Source organism: Schistocerca piceifrons, chromosome 3, assembly GCF_021461385.2.
Source record: "Schistocerca piceifrons isolate TAMUIC-IGC-003096 chromosome 3, iqSchPice1.1, whole genome shotgun sequence".
Classification (NCBI taxonomy): Eukaryota; Metazoa; Arthropoda; class Insecta; order Orthoptera; family Acrididae; genus Schistocerca; species Schistocerca piceifrons.
Window position 1 is genome coordinate 744,968,838 of NC_060140.1, and position 22,895 is coordinate 744,991,732.

The 22,895-nt window shown below is 44.3% G+C and overlaps 1 protein-coding gene across 2 annotated transcripts in view; it reads left to right on the plus strand.

Annotated features, from left to right (window-relative positions):
- LOC124789364 (laccase-6-like) overlaps nt 1-22,895 on the plus strand; it is a 389,375-nt gene that overhangs the window by 244,240 nt on the left and 122,240 nt on the right. For both annotated transcript variants that reach the window (XM_047256690.1, XM_047256691.1), the window contains exon 5: nt 21,477-21,676. In XM_047256690.1, the coding sequence (XP_047112646.1) occupies nt 21,477-21,676 (200 nt within the window). The remainder of the gene's footprint in view (nt 1-21,476; nt 21,677-22,895) is intronic.

A 22,895-nucleotide genomic window follows, 5' to 3' on the forward strand; every position in this document is an offset into this window, starting at 1 on the left:
TTCATTTACATCTCTGCGTTGAGCTTGGGTGGAACGGAATGTATGGCGTATCTATCAGAATAGCCGTTCTATTGGAACAACGTTCTTAGGTATTATAACTCTCCAAGCAGGCTGTCTGTGTATGAGACTACACGTGCTCTATCTGCCAAAGAGTGTAAAGCGCTGATGCGTTGTGCAGGATGATGCCAGCTTGTGGCATGCAAATATAACTCTGTGTGAGTTGGTTTGCGGTTTACGATAGACACTTTGCCGCAGTGTACCGTCGACTTTTCTCCTAACCGTGATGTCCAGGAATGCTAAGATAACATCTGCGGGGCCGCACCACAAATGTGTGGTCCACATACTGCCAGATGCAAGAAGGTTAGATACTTTCCGATTGCAGGGTTCTTTCATCAACAGACACATCACCTGTGTTTCTTCAACATTTGAACTCGCTCCATATGAATATACAGTTCACCATGGAAGGCGAGAAAGATGGCATCTTACCTGGTGCATAGAGCACCTGTAGTATCACATGTCGACAATCTTCCTGGCACGCTATAACACCAAAGAGCGGTGTTCCAATAGAACGGCTATTCCGATAGACAGACAAGCCATGCAATCTGTTCCAACCATGTTCAAGGCTGGGATATAAATGAAGATACGGAGGCACCCACTGCAACGCCTTTTAGGCCTTTTTGGCGGCCTGTCTTCAACAATAGAAAGACTCCTCAAGAAATACAACATCACGTGTGTTTTTCTGCCACCAGCAAAATTGAGGAATTTATTGTGTCCAGTGAGAGCTCATTGGAGAGCAGGGTGCAGGTCTGTTACGTTTTCCGGTGGAATCTGGTTCCGTCTCGGTGCCAAGTTGATTAGGAGGAGACCAGTTGAGGACTTGCAACCAATCTGTCTCGTGCTAGACACATTGGACCGACACCTGGAGCTATGGTCTGTAATGTGATTTCGTATTACAGTAGGACCACTCTTATGTGGTTCAAATTGCTCTGAGCACCATGGGACTTAACATCTGAGGTCATCAGTCCCCTAGACTTAGAACTACTTAAACCTAACTAACCTAAGAACATCATACACATCCATGCCCGAGGCAGGATTCGAACCTGCGACCGTAGCGATCGCGCGGTTCCAGACTGAAGCGCCTAGATCCGCTAGGCCACACCGGCCGGCTCATTCATATGTGGTTACCCCATGCAGCCTAACTGCAAATTTCTACGTCAGTCTGTTGTTTCGACCTGTTGTACGGCCATTCATGAACAGCATTCCAGGAGTGTTTCCTAACAGGATACCGCTCGCTCACATGCCACTGTTGTGAGCCAACATACTGTACGGAGTGTCGACATGTTGCCTTGGCCTGCTTGATCACGAGATCTGTGTCCAGTCGAGCGCATATGGAACATCATCGAAAGACACCTCCAGCGTCATCCACAAATAGCATGAACCGTTCCTGTACTGACCAAGTGCAACAGGCATGGAACTCCATCCCACAAACTTACATCCGGCACCTATAAAACAAAATACATGCCCGTTTGTATTCTTGCATGCAACATTCTGGTGGTTACACCGGTTATTAGGGGTCTAATGTACCAATATTTCGTATTTGCAATGATTTATCTCGCGCTTACATTAATCTTGCAATGTTAATTACTTAGATATGTTACCTACATTAATTATTTTTTGATGTTGCGATTGACACCAAGCAATGGGGGTGCGCGAGAAAACGCGGGGAGGAATATTCAAATTGTTCAAATGTGTGCGAATTCCTAAGGGACCGAACTGCTGAGATCATTGGTCCCTAGACTTACACACTAGTTAAACTAACTTATGCTAAGAACAGCACACACACCCATGCCCGAGAGAGGACTCGAACCTCCGGTGGGAGTGGCCGCGCAAGGCCTCAAACCGCGAGGCCATTCCGCGCGGCTCCAGGGAGGAGAGGCGGAGATACTAGCGCAGGACTGCGGGGCGCGTTCCAACTGGTAACCCAACCTGAGAAAAGGTATCAGGAGGTTGACATCCCTCCTATGCAAAAAAGGAAGGGGAGAGAGAGAGAGAGAGAGAGAGAGAGAGAGAGAGAGGTGTTGGATGATCAGGGAATTGTCGAATAGCGATTGCATAAGAGTAGAAGAGTGAAAAGGCACACCCAACGACCGAACTCCTACGGGAGTAAGAAATCTGTGAGTAGTGGGTTAATGGACGGAAGTCGTTGTGGTGCGGTGACTGAGAAGTTGGGAATTTGATTTGATCCATTATAAATGGTTTTTGAAACAAACCTATTGGGAATTTGAATCTCGTGGAAATCGTTTAAGGTTGGTCATGGTTGTTAACGCATTAATTCTAGAGAAGCGGAGTCCTAGTCCGTCACAAATGTTCAATTCTCGCCGTAATTCCTTGTGCGGCTGGGCCGGCCGTCGTGGCCGAGCGGTTCTAGGCGCTTCACTCTGGAACCGCGCGACCGCTACGGCCGCAGGTTCGAATCCTGCCTCAGGCATGGATGTGTGTGATGTCCTTAGGTTAGTTAGGTTTAAGTAATTCTAAGGTCTAGGGGACTGATGACTTCAGATGTTAAGTCCCATAGTGTTCAGAGCCACTTGAACCTGTGCGGCTGGAAGTCGTTGTTACCTTCCTATCCTATCCTTTCTATTTCTTTCACTCCAAATATTTCTGTATCCTGAAAATCTCCGTTACATTTTCTATAGGGCTGTCTTCTTGTCTTCAGTCCAAAGACTGGTTTGATGCAGCTTTCCATGCTAGTAAATTGTACGCATAACTACTACAACATACATCAATTTTAAATCTGACTATTGTAGTCAAGCCTTGGTCTGCGTGTATAATTTTTGCACCCCGCACTTAGCCCCAAAACCAAGGCGACGATTTCTCCACGCCTCAGAATGTGTCCTGTAAACTGATCCCTTTCTTTGGTCAAGCTGCGCCGCAACTGGCTTTTCGTCCCAATTCGATTCAGTTCCTTCTCATTACTTATCCCAATTAGCCATCAGATCTTCGGCATTCGTCTGTAGCACCACATTTCAAAAGTTTGTGTCGTCTTATTATCTGAACTGTTTCGATGTTAACAAATTTCTTTTTTTCAGAAATACTTGCCTTGTATGGCCAGTCTGCATTTTATGTCCTCTCAACTCGACGAACGTCTGTTATTTTTCTGCCTGACTACCAAAATTCGGCTACTATTTCCAGCGTGTCACTTCTTAATCTAATTTTTTAAGCGCCGCCTGATTTAAAAGCCTACTGTATGCTGTTTATATTATAGATGCACCCCACTCTCTCAGAATCTTTCTTACAAAACTATGTTTTACAGTCGGCTTACCTACCTCTCTTTTCACGTGTTTCATATCGCTCTTTTGTATTACTCTTAGTTATTCAAACGACTTGAAGGGCTCCAGAACTTTACCACTAATCTTGTAATTGATTACTATCAGGTTTTATCTCTTCGTTATAGGTATTATCTCGTATTTATCAGCATTTAAAGAGAAACTGAAAAAATAAAAAAATTGGTGAAGTGCGAGTAGCGCTCGCTCTCTGAGGGTTCCGTACAGACTTAAATGTAGACAGCTCATTCACGCGGGATCGGGAATATCTACGATTTTTACCTGTTATAGACATCTATACTTGTAAAAAATCGAACCCGGAAATCCCAAGACATTCGTGTGACATAATGACAAATTAACAGTTTCGGATTTTTTGCCTTACTCGTACTCTGAAACCCTACCTCTTGCCAAACTTCGCGATTCTAGGTTAACGAGAAGTACTCTATAGGTTTTGTGAATGAGTTTGCGAATATCAAAATGTGTGACATAAATGCCGGTATCTTTCGCATTGGTGGCCAAAGTCTTCTGGCATAAAAAAAGTCACCATCATTCTGCAAACGGCCTTGTCAAAAGGGCGGAAGACCGGACAAAGGTTCTGGGCACTCTTTTGTCCTTGGGGTGGGAAACTGCCCCTAAAGGCGGAAGAATCAGCAGTGACCAACGGCATGACGATGCAGAAGGCAATGGAAACCACTGCTTAAAGACACATAAAATGTATCCACAGGACATGTAGAACGTAATTCAAAAAGTGTAATGAGATCTCTCCACTGGCAAAAGATTCCAGAGTAGTTCCCCATTCGGTCTCGTAAACTGGCATACGGCCGGGAGAGCGGTGTGTTGACCACATACCCCTCCATATCCGCATCTAGTGACGCCTGTGGGCTGTGAGGATGACATGGCGGCCGGTCGGTATTGTTGGGCCTTCCAAGGCCTGCTCGGCCGGAGTTTAGTTTTTTTAGCCCCCATTAGGATCTCCGGGAGGGGACTGCTAAAGGGGAGGTGACGATGAGAAAAAGACTGAATAATCAACGAAAGGATAACGTTCTAAGAGTCGGGGCGTGGAATGTAAGAAGCAATGTGGTAGGAAAGCTAGAAGGTCTGAAAAGGGAAATGCAAAGTCTCACTCTATATGTAGTAGGGGTCAGTGAAGTGAAACGGAAACAGGACAGAGGGTTTCTGGTCAGATGAGTGTAGGGTAATATCAACAGCAGCAGAAATTGGTCTAATGGCAGTGGGATTCGTTATGAATAGGGAAGGTGTGGCAGAGAGTATGTTATTGTGAACAGTTCAGTGATAGGATTGCTCTTATCAGACTCGACAGCAAACCATCAATGACAACAATAGTTCAGGTAAACATGCCGACGTCGCAAGCTGCAGATGAAGAGATAGAGAAAGTATATGAGGATATTGAAAAGGTAATACAGTACGCAAACGGGGATGGAAATCTAATAGTCATGGGGGGGGGGGGGGGGGGGGACTGGAATGCAGATGAAGGCGAAGTAGCAGAAGAAAAGTGACAGGAGAACATAGGCTTGGGACAAGGAATGATAGAAGAGAAAGACTAATTGAGTTCTGGAATAAATTTCAGCTAGTAATAGCGAATACTCTGTTCAAGAATCACAAAAGGAGGAGGTATACTTGGAAACGGCCGGTGATACGGGAAGATTTCAGTTAGATTACATCATGGCCATAGAGAGATTCCAAAATCATATACTGGAGTGCAAGGCATACCCAGGAGCAGATATAGACTCAGCTCACAATTTAGTAGTGCTAAAGAGTAGACTGAAGTTTAAGAGATTAGTCAGGAAGAATCTATACGCAAAGAAGTGGGATACGGAAGTACTAAGGAATGACGAGATCCGCTTGAAGTTCTCTAAGGCTATAGACACGAAAATGAGGAATGGCTTAGTAAGCTGTACAGTTGAAGCGAAATGGACATCTTTAAAAAGAGTAGTCACAGAAGTGGGAATGGGAAACGTAGGTACAAAGAAGGTAACTGCGAAGAGACTGTGGGTAACGGAAGAAATATTTCAGTTGGTCGATGAAAGAAGGTTCAAATGGCTCTGAGCACTATGGGACTTAACATCGGAGGTCATCAGTCCCCTAGAACTTAGACCTACTTAAAGCTAACTAACCTAAGGTCATCACACACATCCATGCCCGAGGCAGGATTCGAACCTGCGACCGTAGCGGCGGCGCGGTTATAGACTGACGCGCCTAGAACCGCTCGGCCACTCCGGCCGGCGATGAAAGAAGGAATTTCAAAAATGTTCAGGAAAATTCAGAAATATAGATAAACAAGTCGCTGAGGAATGAAATAAATATAAAGTGCAGGGAAGCTAAGATCAAATAGCTGCGTGAAAAATGTGAAGAAATCGAAAAAGAAATGATTGTCGGAAGGACTGACACAGCATATCATCATCATCTTGGACAGTCTCCAGCCACTGGCTGGGTCTGTCGGGAACACAAGCCTCTCCATCGTGTTCTGTCTTTCCACCATTCCCCCTCTTCCACCTTCGTCCAGTTCTCTCCTCTTCTCATCACACATTCCTTCACTCCCTTCACCCATCTATCTCATGGTCTTCCTCTGGGCCTCTTCCCCTCCAGTTGCAGATCAAACATCCTCTTTGGAATTCTTCCCTCATCCATTCTCTTCATGTGTCCATACCACTGCAGTCTTGATTTTTCTATCCTGTCCTGTACTGGTTCCTCCTTTAGTCTTTCCCTCACATACACATTTCGCAATCTGTCTCGTCTTGTTACACCCAACCTGCTCCTCTGGAACTTCATTTCACTAGCCTGTGTTCTACTTTTGTCGCTTTTGTGCATTACCCATGTCTCACTTCCGTATGTCAATATGGGGACAAAGTAGGTTCGGTATATAATTCCCTTGGATTTCTGTGGCACCTCCTTGCTCCAAATAAGCCCCCTAATGCATTTGTAGAACTGCCCTGCTTTTCTGCACACAGCATATAAGAAAGTCAAAACAACCTTGGGTAAAATTAAAAGCAAGGTTGATAACAGTAAGAATGCAACAGGAATTCCACTGTTAAATGCAAACAAGAGAGCGGATAGGTGGAAAGAGTACATTGCAGGCCTCTTCGAGCGCGAATCTTTGTTTGACGTTACAAGAGAAGAAACAGGAGTCGATTTAGAAGAGATAGGGATCCAGTATTTGAATCAAAATTTAAAAGAGGTTTGAAGTACTTAAGATCAAATAAGGCAGAATGGATAGATAACATTCCAGCAGAATTCCTAAAATCATTGGGGGAAGTGGCAACAAAACGACTATTCACGATGGTCTGTAAAATGTATACCATCTGACTTTCGGAAAAATATCATCCACACAAATCTGAAGACTGTAAGAGCTGCCAAGTGCGATAATTATCGCACAATCAGCTTAACAGCTCATGCATCCAAGTTGCCCACAGAAGAATGGGAAATAAAATTGAGGACGTACTATATGAGGATCAGTTTGGCTTTAGAAAAGCTAAAGGCACCAGAGAGGCAATTCTGATGTTTCCATTGATAATGGAAGCAAGACTAAAAACAATCAATATACGTTCATAGTATTTATCGACCTGGGAAGGGTTCGACAATGTAAAATGGTGCAAGACATTCGAAATTCTGAGAAAAAAGGGGTAAGCTACAGACAGACAGGTAATATGCAATATGTACAAGAGCCAAGAGGGAATAACAAGAGTGGATGATCAAGAACGAAGTGCTCGAATTAAAAAGGGTTTATGACAGGGATGTAGCCTTTCACGCCTACAGTTCAATCTGTACATCGAAGAAGCAGTAATGGAAATAAAAGAAATGTTCAGAAGTGGAATCAAAATTCAAGGCGAAAGGATATCAATGATACGAGTCGCTGATGACAGTGCTACCCTGAGTTAAAGTGAAGAAAAATTATATGATCTGCTAAATGAAATGAACAATCTAATAAGTACAGAATATGGATTGCGAGTAAATCGAAGCAAGACGAAAGTAATGCGAAGTAGCAGAAATGAGAACCGCGAGAAACTTAACATCAGGTTTGATAGTCACGAAGTAGATGAAGTTAAGGAATTCTGCTACCCAGGCAGCAAAATAACCAATGATGGACGGAGGAAGGAGGACGTCAAAAGCAGACTACCACTGGCGGAAAGGGCATTCCTGGCTAAGAGAAGCATACTAGTATCAAACATACGCCTTCATTTGAGGAAGAAATTTCTGAGAAAGTACGTTTGGAACACAGCATTGCATGGACATGGATGTAAAACATGGACCTTGGAAAACCAGAACATAAGGGTATCGAAGCATTTGAGATCTGGTGCTACAGACGAGTGTCTAAAATTAGGTGGATTAATAAGGTAAGAATTGAAGAGGTTTTGCGCAGAATCGGAGAGGAAAGGTTATATGTGGAAAACACTGACAAGGGGAAGGGACACGATAGTAGAACATCTATTAAGACATCAGGGAATAACTTCCATGGTACTAGAGGGATCTGTAGAGGCAAAAACTGTAGAGAAAGATGGAGATTGGAATACATCTAGCATGTAATTCAGGACGTAGGTTACAAGTGCTACTCTGAGATGTAGAGGTGGGCATAGGAGAGAAACTCGTGGTGGGCCCCATCAAACAAGACTGATAACTCAAAAAAAGAAAAAAAAGAAGAATCTTTTGACTGCATTGACTTAGAAGCTTGAATGTATTAGTGGACCATAGACCTTACTACGTGACAAATTTCAACTTGATACGTCAACCTGTTCCTGAGAAAAGTGCTCTTAACCTTCGGACTGACAGGCAGACCGACAACAAAGTGATCTATAAGCGTTTAATTTTTACCAATTCACGTAGGAACTCTAATGCTGAAGTACAAGCAGGTAAATTTTTTAGATAGATTTACTTCAAGATGATTTTCTCAACACAAAATTTTTAACTGTGCGAATGGAATTGACTGGAATGAATGTGAAACTTTTTGCATTCTGATGAGTAGAGTTTTTCTGTAGTTTTCAAGACAACTTAATCAGAACTGAATCAGTTCTGAAAAACTGGAAGACTGCTTAATACATTAACGACTAACGTATTTAACTTGACTTACAAGAAGTGTCGGCACTTCAGTGAGCACTGTTCTCGTGGCGAGGAAAACGAACTCGTGTGAGAAAGGGCAGTGGGAAAAAGCTGAATGCGTGTGAAATGAACGACTCTCGTGCCTGTTTCTCGGCAACCGCAATTAGCTTGGCATGCAACACCAGAACTACTTTTTACAAGTAGTCCAACTCTCGTTCTGTTTCCCCTTGCAACTATCAAACGCCTTTATTCGACGTATAGCCAGAGCTGACATAATCTCATCGACGACAAACGAATACATTTGCTCAGACGGACGTGAATGAGAAAAGAAATCGATTAGGAACCCATGTGACTGTCTACAGCTGTTTCCCTGACCCTAGATCATCAGGGTGTGGAGATTGAGACTAGAAGTACAGGATGGTTATAGTTAAACTTTCTGTATTTGAGAGGACCACTACGAAAAACGAGTTGTACGACTATGAAATTTTGTGAAAACATTTGAAAACACGCTGAAGAGAAATAAAGATTAAATCACTGAAAGAAACACGTTTTAATTTCATATGAGAGGGTTCCAAATGCTAGTTGTGTATCATATTTACATTCCTGGTTACAAATATTACTCAGTGTGACAAACATCTGCATCCACGACAGCCTGGAACCGCACTAGAGATACCATTTCACAATTGTTCGCAGCCCTTTTCGAACGGTGGCGTGTTCAGCTGTCGTGACACAGCTCGTGCGTCCATTGAAAATCACACATTGCGTCCAGCATTCTTAGCCATGGCAACAGTAACTTCTTCAACAATTTGTGGCGCAATATTGTCTCCCAGGAGCAGTTCCCAAATCGCTAGTTAATTCGATCTTCCGAATCTTGTTCTTAAACCGTGGTACGCAAAGTAGACCTCTCTGTATTCCGTTAATGCGTCGATGGTAAAGAAAAGCAGCAGCATTATTGCTATTGTTTTGATAAAACTGCTTTGCCAGTAAAGCCCTGCTCACCTTGTCCACACCCATGTTGACTGCCAGCATCTGTGATGCACATTGATGTCTGTGTTTCAAACGTATGTCGCCGTACCAGTAACGGCGCCTAACGGCAAGTCATGACACTAACCCTACTAACAAAGCAAATCTCGTAGCGCATAGCCTGAACTTCATTCCTTAAAGTGGGGTACCCGTCTACATCGGCTCAGGTAGCTAAAGTTTACCACCTTTAGATTAGTCTATAACACGGATCTAACTTTTAAACCCGCAAGCCATCTCGTGCATTGATATGTCGCCAGAAGCCTTTTATACGACTACGTTTTATAACAACTTGCCTATCAATTGAATGTCTTTTTCTTGTTTTCTCTCTCTCTCTCTCTCTCTCTCTCTCTCTACTTTAAAATCAAAGACGATGTTTCGAGTGATAGTATCGATTTCATTATTATGATTTTTATTTGCCTTTTTTTTTCTTTCGCTTAGTTTCATACTGGTATTAAATGTAAGATGTCCAAAACCTTTAGGGTCAAAATTTCACGCATGTAGAAGATCCCGAGATAAAGATTTAATATTCAGAAATGAATATTTAATTTTTTGTTAATGAAAAACACTCGATATTTGTGTAATATTCTGCAGTATGTACTGCTTATTTAATTAACCTTTATTGTCTGTTAGAACATCATCAGGTACAGAGAGAAACTGTGAATTTTGTGAGGTCGAAGATTTTAACTAGGTGTATTCAGAGAGACTCTTAATTCGTAAATTTCATGTTCCCACCCTGAGATGTAGATAAAATTCTTTATTTACACATCGGATATGGAGGGGCATGTGGTCAGCACAGCGCACTCCCGGCCGTATGTCAGTTTATGAGACCGGAGCCGCTACTGCTCAATCAAGTAGCTCCTCGATTTGCCTCACTTATCATACCGTAATATCACTTACATCATCGGTTTACAAAAACTGTGCTATGTAGTACGATCATTCATGTTATGACTGCAACAAATATTAACACCGTGAGCGGTTTCATACCACATAGAACGTTTGTCTATTCCCATAAAACCGATGCACACTTAAACAAAATATAAATTACTGAACCGTCGAAAATATACTATAAATAATCTAAATCTTAATAAATAAAGCTATATACAGTTAAGTCTGTGTCTATAGGTGCCACCGCACATCCGTGGAACGTAATAATCAGTAAAAATACTGGCCAGCCCGAGACACATCCGTTGTCTCTCCAGACTCCTTAAAGAGTAAACTGCCCACTCTCAGTTGCGTATCCTGGAATTGCTATTTCTCTACCTGATTCATTCGAATTCAACCAATGGGAGTCTACTTGGTTCACTGCCATCTTGCAGGCTTCTTTCCCTCATACTACACTTAATATTAATTTAATTTTTTTATTCCCTGGGAGAATGTATCTCTTAATTACCTTTCTATCCTTTGCTATTTCTCTTGTTAATTTAGATCCCTCATTGTTCATACGATTTCAATATTCACTAATTTGCGATCTACCCGCTACGGCGTGGTCCAGTTTCTCATGTTAGTCCGTTAAATTTTCTCCAAGGAAAGTGCGCTGCTGCTGCTGCTGCTGATGATGATGATGATGATTGGTTTGTGGGGCGCTCAACTGCGCGGTTATCAACGCGCTTACAAATTCCCAACCTTTGCTCAGTCCAATATCGCTACTTTCATGAATGATGATGAAATGATGAGGACAGCACAAGCACCCAGTCATCTCGAGGCAGGTGAAAATCTCTGGTCCCACCGGGAATCGAACTCGGGACCCCGTAAGGAAAGTGGGGGAGGGGAAAGGGGAGCGGGGGTGCTGTCTCGCTCGCCAGTTCACGGACATTTCAGCAGAAAAATGACAGAGGAAGGCGCCTGTCTGTCGCCCCTACTGTATTGCGTTTCCACCAAACCCCGTTGATGACGTAAAGAGGTTGGACAAAAAGTATAGGAACACTAAAAACGCGACATGACTAACACGGTATAGGAAAATCGTTCGCTTTTAAAACAGCTTCCAGTCGTCTCGGAATGGATAAGTGTAGGTTCTGTATGGTTTCCAAGGAAATTTCTTCCTGTAAAATAGTGGCGAGTTCAGGTAACGACGGTGACGGAGGTGGGTAGCGATCGCGCACCATTCTCTCCAATGTAGGCCACAAAGACTCAATCATATTGAGATTAGGTGACTGCTACACAGGGGAGTTGCGGCAATTCACCCTCGTGTTCACAAAACCAGTCCCAGACGATGTGAGCTGTGTGAACAGGGCTCTGTCTCACAACTCAGCATCACAACTATGAAACAAACATTGTATCATGGAATGGACACGATGAGCCAAAAAGGTAGTAACGCGACCCTGCAGAGTAACCGTGGAGTCGATGGAATACCATGTTATGGCTGCCCAAATCAGCGAATCCCCGCCATGTTTCAGTCATGGGTCACAAACTTTGCCAGAAGTTAGAAACAGTGTGAAATAACTCATACGACCAAATGACGTCCTTCTGATGCTTCAGCCTGCAGATTTCATGACTTCGGCACCTCGTTTTCCTGTTACAAGGATTTGAATCACTGGACAGTGGTTTCGAATTTCCACCTCGCACTGCAATTTCCTCTTATGAACCACACTTTGTGTTGTTTTGGTATTGACAGGGTTCGCGAGTGTGACATTCAGTTGTGCAGTGACTTTGGCAGCCGTCGTCCTCTTAATTTTTCGTCCCAGTTCTCTTGAATGATCGAGATAACTGAACACACACTATCAAGCGTGTTGTGACTAAGAGATGATGTTCCCCGCTTTCCCTACATGCGGCATTAATCTTCGACAAGTTGTCTCTTGAGGCACCAAACACTTCGGCTAACTTAGTTACGGAATCATCCACCATACGCGCACCAACAGTTTGCTCAAGTTTTAATTCACTTAGCTCGCACATAACGCAATCACAACTACACAGAACGCTGTTCTGACCACAGCTAACACTTGAAACGTGTTGACGACACTGCACAATTCCCGTTCATCGTCAAATACAACACCGTAACCTGCAGGCTTGGTTTATTCAGGCATGCATTTCTCACGGCGTTCTACATCTACGTCTACTTCCATACTCCGCAAGCCACCTGACGGTGTGTGGCGGAGGGTACTTTGAGTACCTCTATCGGTTCTCCCTTCTATTCCAGTCTCGTATTGTTCGTGGAAAGAAAGATTGTCGGTATGCCTCTGTGTGGGCTCTAATCTCTCTGATTTTATCCTCATGGTCTCTTCCGAGATACACATAGCAGGGAACAATATACTGCTTGACTCCTCGGTGAAGGTATGTTCTCGTAACTTCAACAAACGCCCGTACCGAGCTACCGAGCGTCTCTCCTGCAGAGTCTTCCACTGGAGTTTATCTCCTGCAGAGTCTTCCACTGGAGTTTATCTATCATATCCGTAACGCTTTCGCGATTACTAAATGATCCTGTAACGAAGCGCGCTGCTCTCCGTTGGATCTTCTCTCTCTCTTCTGTCAACCCTATCTGGTGCGGATCCCACACTGGTGAGCAATGTTCAAGCAGTGGGCGAACAAGTGTACTGTAACCTACTTCCTTCGTTTTCGGATTGCATTTCCTTAGGATTCTTCCAATGAATCTGTCTGGCATCTGCTTTACCGACGATTCAACTTTATATGATCATTCCATTTTAAATCACTCCTAATGCCTACTCCCAGATAATTTATGGAATTGACTGCTTCCAGTTGCTGGCCTGCTATATTGTACCTAAATGATAAAGGATCTTTCTTTCTATGTATTCGCAGCACATTACACTTGTCTACATCGAGATTTAATTTCCATTCCTCCTGCATTTCAGTACAAATTTTCCATTGTTACAACCTCTCGATATACTACAGCATCACCCGCAAAAAGCCTCAGTGAACTTCCGATGTTACCCACAAGGTCATTTATGTATATTGTGAATAGCAACTGTCCTACGACACTCCCCTGCGGCACACCTGAAATCACTCTTACTTCGGAAGACTTCTCTCCATTGAGAATGACATGCTGCATTCTGTGTTCCCACATTTTTGGCTAACTCCTTTACCTCTCTTAAAACCTCTGCTGTATGTCACCTTACTAAGCGCTAAACAAAATGGGAAGCACACAGGGGAAGTAGAAGGAAGCAGAAATAGTAGTAAATTACAGGTAGTAGGGCACAACGTAATAAATGGGAAGAAGAAGTAGTTGTAGTAGTAGTAGTAGTAGTAGTACAAGAAGAATAAGAAGAAGGCAAGGATTGGAAGGCACTAAAATGGAAAGGCGGCAGGGACATGTTGTCTTGCAACGGAATAATTTTATTGTACATGTTTACATTTTTTAAAAATTCTACCAGGCGACCCTAGAACAGAGAAGGTTAGTGCTGGGCCTGTGTTCTAATCGGAATGTCATCAACGCGAACCGCCAACGTAACAGACGTAAGGGCTTGAGGCTAGCGTTGCCACACAACCCCAGAGCGAGGCAGACAGAAACGGAAACGTTGCTATGCTACATAACAATGCACTGTGAGGAAATGCCACGTAACTCCACCGCTCGAGCGGCACTGCAAAAACAAACGTAGGCAGATAGACCCGATTTTGATGACCCACAATTAGTGAATTATCACAGCGAGGCAAGGAGCGCAGAATGTTCCTGTAAACGAGGGCAAACTCGCCTATACACCCATAGCCATTGCCTCATAGGTGTGGGCTCGGCCCCTTTTATAGAGAGGCTTTTGGAGCTAAAGAACACATTCTGTCGTGCTGTAATTCTGCCCGTGTCCACCAGGACCAGTGAGAATGACAGTCTATTGAGTTTCGGTGAAACCACGACAAACTTATCAATGATGGCGAGCTTGCTACTTGCTTGCTGACTTCAGATCCAAGATGCAGCCAACCTGATGCGTACCACAGCTGTGGTCTGCTCTTGTTGCATACCTGGTCATTCGCGGATAGGGAGAGGCAGGCGTGGCCAGCCCTCCTACACTACAGGTCATCGTGGATGATCTACAAGGTGCCATTTTCGCACCGACCAGGTGTGGTGCGTCCGCACAGCCTCCTGGCTGACGCCTGAGTATCTGTTGCCGACTTGGTCGATCCATGGTGGAGAACCAGGAGCTCGTCTTCACAACAATCAGCATCCTGGACCACAGTCGTCAGGCTCCACCTGAGGGCACAATAGGCTGTCTTCGAGAGTGCTGAGGTGGGAGCCGTACTAGTCACCGCGGAACATATGTGTGGGCAGCGCCTTCCTCACCCCGCCACTGTCGCCATCACAGCCAGCAGTGGCGACGTCATGGCTCACTGACTGGGCGTCAGATCTGCTTTGCTGCACTTGCGCTTACATCAAGCAGCCGGCCAGCTCTGAAGACACTTAAATCTTTGTACACATAAATAAATATTATTTACAGATACTACCGTATCACTGAAGCCTCCGGGAGTGCACTGGACCACTCACCAGCTCGACCTCCCGATCACGACGTGAGCACGGCACACAGGTCGCAACAGTACCTAAGGGCTTGAAATCTGAGGATATGGACGTTGCAGACGCGTATCCTAAGGGCTTGAAATCTGAGGATATGGACGTTGCAGATGCGTATTGCCTCTTAGGAACTGAGCATTCAGAAAGGATCATTCGAGAAACTACTTGACAGATCTTTAAACATGGCTGAAGATGAAGTAATGCGTGTAAACTGTCTAAGAAACGAATAGAAACAGCAAATGAGGTTGACAATGCCCTTAACTATGCTTAGAATGACACTTCACTGACTCAATGATGGCAACATTTATTTGTTACTAAATACCTAGATTCAAGTAAAAAAATTAAGTTATAGACACATTCCTACCACAAGTGATAAATATCTAAAAAATGTAACACGAAAATTATAGTGACATCTCCTCACGACATTTACCTTCTGTATCCAGCTCAGCTGATGTTAAGAACTTCATTTAAAGTACAATTATCGAAACTGTCAAGCAGAGCTGATGCCGAGTTAGCCTGGTACAAGCAAAAACGCCCTGATGTAAGAGTATATAACAAAACCTGTGGCTGTTACAAAAACTGAGCGTTCCTTTTCCAAGCTAAAAACTCAGTTAAATAAGACAAAAACTTTGGCCTCTAAGCACGTACATTTTATTAGCAATTCACACTTTTACCAACATCTTCGTACTTCTCCTTTGAAGGTATCTTTTCGCTCCTGTTTTTGTCTTGGTGTATTGTATTAGGTACCATTTTACTTTTCGTGACATTGTTCTGTGTTGTAATCAATTAATTTTGGTGTTTTTATTTTGAGTGCAAGAAGATTATCTTACTAATTAAATATAGATTCTTATAATAAACACTTTGGTACTGGACTGAATTACTGTGTACTTTGGGTAGTGGGCAGGATTTGTTATCTGCAATTATGTGATGCCGAATTGCGAATTGGTGCTTCATGTATTTATAAAACAGGGAAATACTCTTAATATTAAATTTTACTTTACTAAAGTATTAAAAGTAAAGTGCAGTGTTTCTATCTTTTCGTTTTTTTAAAGCCCAGTTAGAGGAAAACATTCAGAATAATGGTGTAGTATAGTGCTTCTCTCTCTCTCTCTCTCTCTCTCTCTCTCTCTCTCTCTCTCTCTCTCTCTCTCTGTGTGTGTGTGTGTGTGTGTGTGTGTGTGTGTGTGTGTGTGTGTGTGTGTGTGTGTGTGTGTATGGTTTGGATGACGGGGGGAACGCTGGCTGACTGTAAGAAACAATATCCAATGTGTTACGGAAGTCCTGTTGAATAGTTTGGGGCAGGCTTGCGGTGTCCGTACGGGGCCTTACATTATTGATTAATTATTCAAGCAGTATTTAACTAGAAGCTGGAAACGGTGTGTGTGACTTTGAACCGAAATTCACTTGTTTTTGTTCGGTATCTTTAGATTTCAATATGTGTGCAAGTACACTAACAATGTACTATATTGCTTCCATGTTAACATCGTTTTGTGCTTATGATTATGTACGCAGGATATCCACTTTGAAGTGTCAGGACTCGCGCTCGGTAAGCAACAACTCACTCCTCGATAGACGAGGAACAAGAAAACATTTATTGTAAACAACACCCTACAACTCTGTGAGTTGTTAATAATTTAGTCACTAGAAAAAGTCACTATGACCCTTGTTGGCACGGTGGACTGTCTATTGTCTATTTGTAAGTAGTCTTCAAAAAATTTATATTAGTTGTCCGTAACTAAAGTTCAATGAATGTCACACGGGCAAAATCTGTGTCCTGATGAGGGCCACTGTTTTGCGGTGACTGTTCAACAGTACTAACACAATGCAAAGTCAGCGAATACCACAATCCTGGCACCGGAGCTGCATGAGGCAAGTATTTCTTTGCAGTGGACAGCTGGCAGCTCCATGTTGGTTCTGTAAGATCTCCAGGTTGGTACCTTGGCTTCGACTGCTGGGAACTGGCCATGTTCAAAGGTGTGTGAATTCCGAAGTGACCAAACTGCTGAGGTCATCGGTCCCTAGACTTATACACCACTTCAACTACCTTACGCTAAGGACAACACACAGACCCATGCCCGAGGGAGGACTCGAACCTCTGGTGGGAGCGGTCGCGGAGTCTGTGACATGGCGCCATAAACTGCGCGGCGACTGGCCGTGAAATACGTTAAATGCAGTGCTGATGGAAAACTGTGTAGCGGTCAGTTACTGAACATGTGATGAGGGAAAAAATGGTTCAAATGGTTCTGAGCATTATGAGACTCAACATCTGAGGTCATCAGTCCCCTAGAAGTTATAACTACTTAAACCTAACTAACCTAAGGACATCACACACATCCATGTCCGAGGCAGGATTCGAACCTGCGACCGTAGCAGCAGCGCAGTTCCGGACTGATGCTCCTAGAACCCCTCGGCCACAACGGCCGGCTGTAATGAGGCGGAAGCGAACAAATCCGCACTGGTTGTGCCTCGTAGGGGCGATGTGGCTGCCTGCTGTCAGCGAAGTGAGCGCCTCTGGTCGCAACGGCTGTGTACAGAGTTGTCCTTGACAATACAACGTTGTTGCTGGTGACCTCTGAACTATTACTACACTACTGGCCATTAAAATTGCTACACCACGAAGATGACGTGCTACAGACGCGAAATTTAACCGACACGACGAAGATGCTGTGATATGCAAATGATTAGCTGTTCAGACATTCACACAAGGTTGGCGCCGGTGGCGACACCTACAACATGCTGACATGAGGAAAGTTTCCAACCGATTTCTCATTCACAAACAGCAGTTGACCGGCGTTGTCTGGTGAAACGTTGTTGTGATGCCTCCTGTAAGGAGGAGAAATGCGTACCATCACGTTTTCGACTTTGATAAAGGTCGGATTCTAGCCTATCGCCGTTGCGGTTTATCGTATCGCGACATTGCTGCTCGCGTTGGTCGAGATCCAATGACTGTCAGCAGAATATGTAATCGGTGGGTTCAGGAGGGTAATGCGGAACGCCGTACTGGATCCCAACGGCCTCGTATCACTAGCAGTCGAGATGACAGATATCTTATCCGCATAGCTGTAACGGATCGTGCAGCCACGTCTCCATCCCTGAGTCAACAGATGGAGATGTTTGCAAGACAACAACCATCTGCACGAACAATTCGACGAAGTTTGCAGCAGCATGGACTATCAGCTCGGAGACCGTGGCTGTGGTTACCCTTCACGCTGTATCACAGACAGGAGCGCCTGCGGTGGTGTACTCGACGACGAACCTGGGTGCACGAATGGCTAAACATCATTTTCTTCCGATGAATCCAGGTTCTGTTTACAGAATCGCTATGGTCGCATTCGTGTTTGGTGACATCGCGGTGAACGCACATTGGAAGCGTGTATTCATCATCGCCATACTGGCGTATCACCCGGAGTGATGGTATGGGGTGCCATTGGTTACACGTCTCGGTTACCTCTTGTTCGCATTGACGGCGCTTTGAACAGTGGGCGTTACATTTCAGATTTGTTACGACCCGTGGCTCTATCCCGCATTCGATCCCTGTGAAACCCTACATTTCAGCAGGATAATGCACGACCTCATGTTGCAGGTCCTGTACGGGCCTTTCTGGGTACAGAAAATGTTGGACTGCTGCCCTAGCCAGCACATTCTCCAGATCTCTCACCAATTGCAAACGTCTGGTCAATGGTGGCAGAGCAACTGGCTCGTCACAATATGCCAGTCACTACTCTTGAAGAACTGTGGTATCGTGTTGAAGCTGCATAGGCAGCTGTACCTGTACACGGCATCCAAGCTCTGTTTGACTCAATGCCTAGGCGTATCAAGGCCGTTATTACGGCTAGAGGTGGTTGTTCTGGGTACTGATTTCTCAGGATCTATGTACCCAAATTGTGTGAAAATGTAATCACATGTCAGTTGTATATAATATATTTGTCCAATGAATACCCGTTTATCATCTGCATTTCTTCTTGGTGTAGCAACTTTAATGGCCAGTAGTGTATTTTAGTTCTCGCTGCCGTGCCTCCTATGAGCTCGTGTATCGGCTACCCGCAGTGTTCTCGTGTCAAGCTGATAGGCTATGTGCCACGACATAGCACAATTCCCAGTATTTGAACCCAATATAGGTTGATTCACACTTGCCGGAAGATCAACGTCACGTTTTTGAACGTCGATTGTCAGAGGAATTCCTAAACATTGACACTATACGGCAAGTCATCGTCGAAAGAACGCCGTGACGTTACAGCTCATTCAAAAAATATTCAGCAGAGGCGCTATTTCGTAGTTCATAATAGATCGTCATAAAATGCCGAACTTCGCCTTAAAGCAGTTTACAATGATTGCTGTTGCACTTCATGATGAGGAATAAAGAGCAAAAAGAGTCTGGGTTAGGAAAATGTTAAAAAATCTAAACTGTGAAGGTGAGTTCCACACTCTTTACAGGCGCTGGAAGAAGAGGAGTCATCGTTTTATAAATATATCATAATGTCTAGACAAACGTTCTTTTTTACCTGTGAAGCAAAATACAAATAAAAATTAGGAAGAGAAATAAAGATTTAGACGTCCAATATCACCTTGACAGAAGCTGATGGTTTGCCTACGGTATGTCTAGATGGGCCGTTTTAATGGTCTCGAACTATGTTCCATATATTTCTGCTACTTGCTGTTCGTCATTAATTTATTACCAATCTTATTTTAAACTTCTGCATGCCGCATCAACTTTACTCCCTATTCTCCTTTTCGCTGTTCCACTGGAAAAATCGTGAGCCCAGCTCACTGAACAATAAAGGTTTCGTTTATTTTGCAGTGTATTCCTTCACTGTATAAAGCAAAATACTTTAACTTAGTATTGTCTTCTAGTATATATTAAGTCCTCTACGCGATAGCAGTCAGTGGGGAATACTTTCGTATTAGGTCACACTGCGTACTTAATGTAATAGTTACTCGCTAAGTAGGCTACACTGTGGCCCGTGGAAACATTTTTTTACGAGAAATCTTGACGTGACGCTGACGTCAACTGACGTGTCGATGACGTTCCGTTGTCGGTGTGTGTGAATGGCACCATTTGAACTACAGAGGAGAATCTCTTGACGCGAAGCAGGTGACGTTGACGTTGACGTTTTGTCAAGTGTGAATCCACCGTAATACAAACTGTCTGGCATGGGTTGCAAGGATATGTGTTATTCCAGTGATTACAAAGTCACGTCAGATTTAAAAAGAATTTATCAGTATGAGCCCACTTATCACTACGACGTGGCACCCCCTCTGGCCTGGATGAACGCACTAATTCGATTGGGAAGCGTACTGTAAACCCGTTGTATAGTCTCCTGATGCAAGCTAATCCAGACTTGTTGTAACTGGTCCTTGATGTCCTAGATACTGCACAGGGACATCCTAAGTAGCCCCACACCTGCGGTATACGGGACAGATCTGGGGACATTGTTGTCCACAACAGTGCCTCAACATCACACAGGCAGTTCATAGACACACGTGCCTTGTGTGGATGAGCATTCTCCTGAAAATTTACCACAATATTGTCACACGAAAGGTAACACGTAAGGACGCAGGATGCCTGTGATGTACCGTTGTGCCTGGCTCACTACTAATCATGTCCTGAAATCATTTTCGATGCCTCCCCACACCATGACGCCAGTTGTAACACCGCTGTCCCTCTCAAATAAAAAATAAATAAATAAATAAAAAATAATAAAAAAAAACCTGGAAGAATGAGACCTCTCACGAGGTCTGCGCCATCCTCTCCGACGATCGTCATCCAGAGTAGAGAAGAACCCTGATTCATCGCCCAACACAATGTGACGCTAATGATTAGCGTCCTGGTGACGGCATCACTTCAAACGCAGCAGTTTGTCTTGCGCTGTTAATGGCTGCCTAAGCAGGGAATGGTAATTCCTTAGGCTGACTGCTGGTAGTCTGACAAATGGTGCAGGGTGGTGCAGGGTGACACATAGTATTTCAGGGAGTTCACTATTTGTTATGTTTCTCTTGGTGCACAATATGGCAATAGTCTCTTGGGGTGGTCCAGTGTGGTCTATCAGAACCTTTACGACGAGAACGCCCGCTCTGGCGTTCTCATATAGTCCACCATTGTGCCGCTGCCGCATGAAAATGTCCTACAAATCTGGGCGTTGCACAATTCGACCGGCTAGCTAAATGGAGACACAAAATGAGACCCCTTTCAAAGTCTGTCAGGTGCTGATAACGCTGTCCTAGACGAGTACGAGGCTTCTCCATACCCTGTACAGTGATCACAATATATGAAGCCGTTCACTTCCGATATATGCTCTATCAACCCTGGTAACGACGCTAAACACGAACAAAGCTATTGCACTCTGGTGGCGGTTCTGCCTGTCACAGAGGACATTGCAACTCTAATGACTTAAGAGTTCATGCCCGACGATGGTGTGTAGTTATATTGACATCCGACCGGGTGCTTTTTCTTCTTTTTGTCAGGTAGTGTAGTTTCTCTTACAAATATGTACAGGCTGACCAGAAAGTCCGGGATACTACATATATAGTTAAACGGTTACCTTTTGGGTATTCTGTGTGCAATAATACAGACTGTAATCCAGAGTGTAGTGTTAGAATGAGCGCTTGGTCTGACTGTGCACTGGCTGTTTCAGGCCTGACGGCGGCAGACACGGTGTCTGGCGCGCTGGTGGTGCGCCGCCCGGGGTCGAAGGAGTCGCTGCGGCCGCTGTACGACCGCGACGAGCGCGAACACCTGGTGCTGGTGTCGCAGCTGGCCGAGGCGCCCGCCACGCTGCTGCCGCCCGGCGCAGACGCCGCCGGCCGCGCCCTGCTCATCAACGGCCGCCAGCAGGTAACCGGCGCCGAGCTGACACCAGGCATGCCGTACCTCCTAATATTGCTTCGGACCTCCTCTTGCCCGGCTTAGTGCGGCAACTCCACGTGGTATGGATTGGGCAAGTCCTTGGAAGTCCTCTGCAGAAATACTGAGCCAGTCTGTCTCTGTCTCTGTTGTTGTTGTTGTTGTTGTTGTTGTTGTGGTCTTCAGTCCTGAGACTGGTTTTATGCAGCTCTCCATGCTACTCTATCCTCTGCAAGCTTTTTCATTTCCCAGTACTTACTGCAACCTACATCCTTCTGAATCTGCTTAGTGTATTCATCTCTTGGTCTCCCTCTACGATTTTTACCCTCCACGCTGCCCTCTAATGCTAAATTTGTGATCCCTTGATGCCTCAGAACATGTCCTACCAACCGGTCCCTTCTTTCTATCAAGTGGTGCCACAAACTCCTCTTCTCCCCAATCCTATTCAATACCTCCTCATTAGTTATGTGATCTTCCCATCTAATCTTCAGCATTCTTCTGTAGCACCACATTCCGAAAGCTTCTATTCTCTTCTTGTCCAAACTGTTAATCGTCCAAGTTTCACTTCCATACATGGCTACACTCCATACAAACACTTCCAGAAACGACTTCCTGACGCTTAAATCTATACTCGATGTTAACAAATTTCTCTTCTTCAGAAACACTTTCCTTGCCATCGCCAGTCTACATTTTATATCCTCTCTACTTCGACCATCATCGGTTATTTTGCTCCTTTACTACTTTAAGTATCTCATTTCCTAATCTAATTCCCTCAGCATCACCCGACTTAATTCGACTACATTCCATTATCCTCGTTTTGCTTTTGTTGATGTTCATCTTATATCCTTCTTTCAAGACACTGTCCATTCCGTTCAACTGTTCTTCCAGGTGCTTTGCTGCATCTGACAGAATTACAATGTCATCGGCGAACCTCAAAGTTTTTATTTCTTCTCCATGGATTTTAATACCTACTCTGATATTTTCTTTTGTTTCCTTTACTGCTTGCTCAATATACAGATTGAATAACGCCGGGGAGAGGCTACAACCCTGTCTCACTCCCTTCCCAACCACTGCTTCCCTTTCATGCCCCTCGACTCTTATAACTGCCATCTGGTTTCTGTACAAATTGTAAATCGCCTTTCGCTCCCTGTGATTGACCCCTGCCACCTTCAGAATTTGAAAGAGAGTATTCCAGTCAACATTGTCAAAA